The 6,855-nt window shown below is 36.0% G+C and overlaps 1 protein-coding gene across 1 annotated transcript; it reads left to right on the top strand.

The window, feature by feature from the left end:
- Positions 1 to 2,875: 2,875 nt before the first annotated feature.
- LOC107602656 (uncharacterized) lies at positions 2,876 to 6,577 on the top strand (the record flags this gene model as incomplete). The annotated part of the gene is made up of 8 exons (XM_016295218.1): positions 2,876 to 3,299; positions 4,229 to 4,337; positions 4,494 to 4,621; positions 5,061 to 5,159; positions 5,277 to 5,473; positions 5,792 to 5,855; positions 5,951 to 6,013; positions 6,452 to 6,577. Coding segments are annotated over exons 1-8 (1,023 nt in total), but the record flags the coding sequence as incomplete, so codon positions are not given.
- Positions 6,578 to 6,855: the final 278 nt, after the last annotated feature.

A 6,855-nucleotide genomic window follows, 5' to 3' on the forward strand; every position in this document is an offset into this window, starting at 1 on the left:
CTGAGTTTTGGCATAATCTCAGCTGGCAACTGTGAGTAGTGTGTCACCCCTCTCACAGGCGCTGCTGGGGTTCTGTCACACACAGCACTTGCACACCATGACGAAATAACACTGGTCTCCATCGGACAGAAGAGAGCAACCTGTGGAAAAGAAGTCAAAGTATAATAGAATTAAGCTGAAATCTGTGGCAAGGCTGACATTTAAATGTTTAAAGTGTTTGTTATTCATTCATAATATTATTAGCTCACAGACCAATTCCTTACTACAAGCCATCCCTTCACCTGTGAGAACTTTCTGATGTTGGTGATACTGCATCAGGAACTGATTGGATGATATCTAGGAGCCATCAGTTCTTGATGCACTCTCTTCAGCATCGAAAGAGACACCCGCGAGCGAGTCTTTTAACTTTTACAATCCAGTACATGGATGTCAGTGTACAGTATTAAAGTGTAAGTGAGATGATACTGTAATTGTTTTGAACAATTTATATAGATATTAAAGATGCTGAATGTAATTACCTATCCGCTGGCGGCAACAAACAGAATTTATAGGCCTAATCTGTTTGTTTGAGCGGCCAGATATAGTAATGTTGCTGTATTATTGCTGTGGTTATTTGTCTTACTTGTAGAGTTAAACACATCATATGACACATTGTACATTGTTTTGTGCTTTACTTTTTCATAACGAGTTTTCCACTGTTTTCAATAAAGTTATGCTTTACATTTTTTCTGAATATAAATTATATCTGCTCTTCATATGACACCAGAACTTTAATTGAGAGACATACAGACAAACCAAAAATTTGTCAGAAACCAGATATAATTTGTGATATTTTTTTACTAGTGGGTGCAGGACACTATAGATTATTATAAGTGAGGATAGCAAAATAAAGTAAACTGTGACATATTATACCCAAAAAGTCTTCATACAGTGAACTATAAAAATTTGGGACCAAAAACTATTCAGACACTTTGACCTGACCATGTTTTGCTGAAGTGTTTTTTTCTTGAATTGCTAATGGAACTTTTTACACCAGAGACTAAACAAAATTAAGCATTGCTTGGTAGTTGGTTGACGTAACCTGGTATTATCTAATTGTGTACTTAAATTTCAGTCATTCTTGAGACATGGGACAAAACAGGTCCAGCAAGGGTAACTGCTATTAGGTTTAAAAATAAAAATATTTTCAATTTTAAATGTCACGAGGGATTAATAATAGAATGTATTTAACACAATTATCACCTTCAATTTAATTTTCTCATTATTATATCAAATCTGTGTTTCTTAATGTCCTCTCACTACATCTAAAACAGTGTGTCCACAGAGAAGGGTTCAATCATTCATATGCAATAAAATGGATAAAAATGTTTTTTTTTTTAATGATGAAAAAGAGCTTGTTTTATCAAAAGCAACACTTAATAATATCTCCTATCAAAGCAAGGTTGTTTTTTAATGACACATGCATGCTTAATAAGATTTTAAATTTGCGTCCCCACTTTTTGTCAACACCGTCAGACATTCAATAAAATGTAATAATATCAGGGAATATCAGGGGCAGCTGTCACTCTAAAAGACCCCCTAATTGTATTCTCCTGAAGCAGGTTCCAGTAGCATCTAGCATCAACAGAAAAAAATAAAATGGCTACTACATGAACTCCATTGATTTTGTGAAAGAAATGCGAAATTTGTCAACACCGTCAGATGTCACCACCATAAGATCTTGTGTTCCAATGATATATCAAAATACTTCAATGTGACTCTTGAATAAAAGCTTTATAAACAATAACATACTCACTGTTTGTTGTGTTTGTTTTAATACAGTAATTGACTGATTCAATGTATTTGATAGTTAAAATGACTACAAATTCAGGTTTTCGTCAACTCCGTCAGTTCTGTCACCTCCGTCAGTTGAATATTTTGATAATATTTCATTATGATATTTTATATTTGTTGTGGAATTGTCGGTCACATGTGAAAGTGTAATATGTCTGCTAACACCAGAATGTGTTTTGAAATGTTCACTTGAATGCAGTTAAAGATAAAGCTGAAATTATATTACACAGTCCAAGGTAAAAAAAAGCACATTTTGTTAAAAAAGAGAAAAGTTGGGAGGTTGTATCAAAGCATAGCTCAGTAGCTTAGTACATATAAGATACATAAATGCAGTTTCATTTGTCTGAGTACAAGGTTTTATTTTTTTCAATTTTGCACCCTGTTTTGTCCCACTTCTCAAGAATGACTGATTTAACAGCTGACAGCTTTTAACCGAATTCATTACATACCTTTCTATCAAAGTTATCTGACATGATCGAGATTTTTGTTCTGACACAGTTTAACTCTGAGTTCTTGTCATAGTTTATTACCACTTTCTAAACTATACCGAATAAACTGTAATAATGTGAGAAATTTTGAAGGTGTCTGAATAAATTTAGGTTGGACAGTACCATCGTTCTTATTTTTATACATACAATAGCCCCATAAAGTATTTTAACTTACAGTTAGCCACACTTAAAATGTCAGAATCTCACTGCATTAGAGGATAACATATCTATAAAAATTAGTTTTGTTTTGTTTTTAAATGCCATTTGGTTAGACATTTTACATTTTAAGAGTGGCCTCGATATTATGCGGTCAGTCAGTTTTTGCCTAAGAAATGGTACAGCGCTCTCTGCCGGTTACCTTCATTCATTGAAACAGTCTGAGCTGTAGAGGCCTGTGGAGTAAACATTAAAATTCTGAATTTTTATATAGTTGAGCCTGGTTGGTATATGTAATACAGAGAAAATACATTTTATATTAACGATTGAAATAGCAAAAAGATGCACTGCATCTGTCACGAGTTTAACAACTTTAATGAGCGCTACAAGTAGCGTGTGCTGCTGTTTATTATCCTAGTGGCCACCAAATGCCATTACCACTGATCAGCACATGTAGTAACTCCGCTTCACTCTGCTTTGAGGTCACTTTTAAAATTGTGTGCCGTTTGAGAGCGTCGAGATTGTAGCATTGTCCTTCAAACAACATCAGTTGAACAATTTAAGAGTTGAAAAACAGCAGCTCATATGAGCTCGAAGGGAGGCCGAATCAAACGCACCAAAAATGTGCGTAATTTGGATTCGCGTGATGCGCCTTCACTAGCGCAATCAATAATCGATGAGCAGCCAAATATTATACCTGCCGGGCGACAGTTAGAGAGGACACCTCCATCTAAAAGTGAAAGAGTAACAACAAGCCCCCCCAGCAAACCAGATGGTTCTCCAACGTCAGAACAAGTGGTCAAAGATGAGCCATGCGGCCAGGTAAACATACAAACAAACACAACGATGGAAAAAAACAGCATATGCTGGTTAGGTATGTTTTGATGCTGGTTTATGCTGGTCCTTTACCAGCATAAACCAGCAAAGGACCAGCATAAACCAGCATCCCAGCGTCAAAACATATACCTAACCAGCATATGCTGTTTTTTCAACAGGGGTATCAGTGGGCCATTCGTGTTTCTCATATACAAATACAAATGTTTATGGATATATAGCTTTTAATACACATTTTCTTTTCGTTTATTCATTTTTTTATCACGGTAATATTTTGGCCTGACCAAATGTCCTGAATATTTGGGCCTCATGCGTTTCCAACATATAAGAAATTGATTGATAGGCTTAATCCATATGAGCAAAATTCTAAATATTATTTCTACTCTATGGCATAAGAATAATTAAGTAACTCTGAGATTAAACAAACAAACCAAAAAAATATTATGTCTGAATATTTGATATTATTAAAAAAATAATGTACTGTAATAATATATTATTATAAGTCATAATTATTAAGGTTATTCAACGTTGTAATTTTTGGGAGTCTTGTTTAGTTGTTAAGCTACAAATTTCTCACTTGAGAATGAGAAAAGTTTAGTTATTAATCAAATAATACACTTGTTGTTTTTTTACAACCCCACCAAATTCATTTAACTTATTAAATTGACAGTTGTCGATATCAGTCAAAAAAGAAAACTAAACATTTACATTAATAAATATGAAATGAAAGCTAGAATTCTCTCTCTCTCTGGTCTTTCAAAATTTTAAATGTATTAATTTAGCATAGGATGAAAGTATGCAATTTATTAAAACATTTATTTTAAATGTCATATATTTAGTAATCACTTCATAAAAGTTCTTAACGAGTTAAAATTTATTTTCAAGGAAATAACTAAACCTACTAAAATCTTTCCAAGGAAATAACTAAGCCCCTTTCTTGCAATGGATTAAATGAAGTTCTCCAGCACCCTAAAGTTAAAGATGAGAGGAAGTCGGTCAAGAGGTCTAGTTCTACCGCTGCATCAGGTGATTTCATATACTCACTGACATAATTAAGCAATCATATTCACACATCTCTCTATGTTCTTATATTTGTTAGTAATGGTACCGCACCACATATACTCACTGTTTCTTGTTCAGTATGATTGAATTGCTTTAATATTCACTTTCATGACTGCCCAGCAACCCCTGGGAATCCTGATCCTGATCCTGAAATCTTCATCCAGGGAATGCAGGGATACAAATGGACAGACACAGACCTGGAGTTTGTCTATCAAACCAAATGGAAAAAGCGAGTTCAACTGGCACAGGTCAATGAATGCATATTTTTTGGATGGAATACTAGTGTACTGCATAGTATACACTAAATACTGCGTACTATTTTAAAAATTACTACATGTTATGCAGTGTTAAACATTTCCAATTATATCAATTGCTGTCCAGTTATCATCTCAGAAAAATCTCAGCTTAATTGCCATATGTTTATTCCAATATTTACAACAAATTTTGTTTAAAACCACCGTCTATATTACCTATTAATTTGCATATTGAAATTTGTGCAAATATAGTAGGCCACCTGCTATTATGTACACAAAAATTTTGCATATTGCACACGGTGTACATACAAAATGTCACATCCTCCTTATTTTCCCATTTATGCTTAAACTGATCATTGTCATTAACATTTCCTTTTCATCTTGAGAATTAAATTGAACCAAGAGGACATTTTCATGACAATTTGGTTTACAGCAAGAGTTAAGCGACTTGCAGAAGTCTCTGAAGAGCATGAAACAAATGCGGGACATGGGCTTTGCTGCACTTGACAAAATACAAACAGAGCTTTCTAAGGTAATACATGGTGCTTTTATAATGCATTTTGTCACTTCATATCCACCAATTTCATAATGTGATGCTTGTGATCTCAACACCTGTCTGATCTCAATATTTGTGGCTCTGGTGTTTGAGGTGGCGTCGTGTCAACGTTTACAGCAAATTTCCATGGAAATACTTCTGAGGTCCCTGAGCTCTAGTCAGCTGGAAGGGCTTGATCTTAAAGCTCTCCTTGCCAAGCTAAAGGTCACTGATGTGCACTGCACTACTGCTGAGGAGAAGGCAGAGGTCAGCAAACTCAAGACAGAGCTGGAAAAAGCACAAGTATCGAGGTATTATCCAGACAGCTCGCACACAATGAAAGAATGGCTTTTCTAGTGGTACTTACCCATGCAAAACTCACTAGCATGATGCTAAAATGTTGCCATGTGGTTGCTGGAGTGTTCTGGGTGGTTTCTTAGCCCCAAGTCTTCTGTGTCTCAACTTGTATGTCTGTAAGATGTTTTGCCAGTTGTATTGTCCACCAGAAGAAAACCGTTTGCTCAGTCGCTAATTTATCAGTTTCACATGTCTTCTCAACATGCTAAACTTGTTGCTGCAGATTAGCAGTGTGTAGATTTTTAATACATATACATTCATTTTGTTTGCAGAGAAAAGGAGGAGCTACTCATGAAGGACATTGACAGCTATAAGGAGAACATCAAACAAATCAAGGTAACTGCTAGCAAGAGCACATCCTCAGTCATTGTTGGAAATGTGTATATTTTGAACGTTTCGCACTTAAGATGATCCTTTTTTTTTGTGGGAAGGTAAACGTAGATACGCTAAAAGCAGAAATATCTGCTCTGGAATCCCAGCTGTCCGGTAAAGAGGTTAGTGGATCACTATTGACAACCGTTTGCTGTCCTAGCTGATACTTTTAGTACTTAGCAGACATTCAAACAGAATGAAGGCCTGTTACGACAATGACAATAACTATAATGGCAACTATCATTTTAATAATCATTCTAAATTGGAGGAACTTTCCACACAGCTGTAACGCTAACAGAGGAATTATATCATTGGAAACACTTATAGAATGTTATTTTCCAGCTAATGAATGATAAAAACATTGACAGCCAATCAAAATCCACCTGACTTTGAAGAGTTTGAGCTGTGGCAGACGACAAAACTGCAGCACGCGCTTATATAACAAAACATGATCCTCTGTCTATGAGAACGCTAATATAGCTATCGCTCTTGGTATGAACGGGCCTTTAATTTATACCTACACATTTTTAGTCAATGAAATTTGCTTTCAACTCTTGTAGGAGACACCACAGTCAACTAAACCACGGCGAAAAGGCCACAGAGGCACCAAACCCTCTACTGCCCCTAAACCCCCTTCAAACCCCAAACTTTCCACCTCTTCTCCTGCTCCAAAAACCTCCAAACCTTCTCCTGCTCCAAAAACCTCCAAACCTTCTCCTGCTCCAAAAACCTCCAAACCTTCTCGTGCTGATCCAAAAACCTCCAAAGCTCCTGCTGATCCAAAAACCTCCAAACCTTTTCCTGCTCCAAAAACCTCCAAACCTTCTCCTGCTGATCCAAAAACCTCCAAACCTTCTCCTGCTGTTCCAAAAACCTCCAAACCTTCTCCTGGTGATCCAAAAACCTCCAAACCTTCTCCTGCTCCAAAAACCTCCAAAGCTCCTGCTGATCCAAAAACCTCCAA

The sequence above is a fragment of the Sinocyclocheilus grahami genome, unplaced genomic scaffold (assembly GCF_001515645.1).
Source record: "Sinocyclocheilus grahami isolate Dianchi unplaced genomic scaffold, SAMN03320097.WGS_v1.1 scaffold332.1, whole genome shotgun sequence".
Taxonomy (NCBI): Eukaryota; Metazoa; Chordata; class Actinopteri; order Cypriniformes; family Cyprinidae; genus Sinocyclocheilus; species Sinocyclocheilus grahami.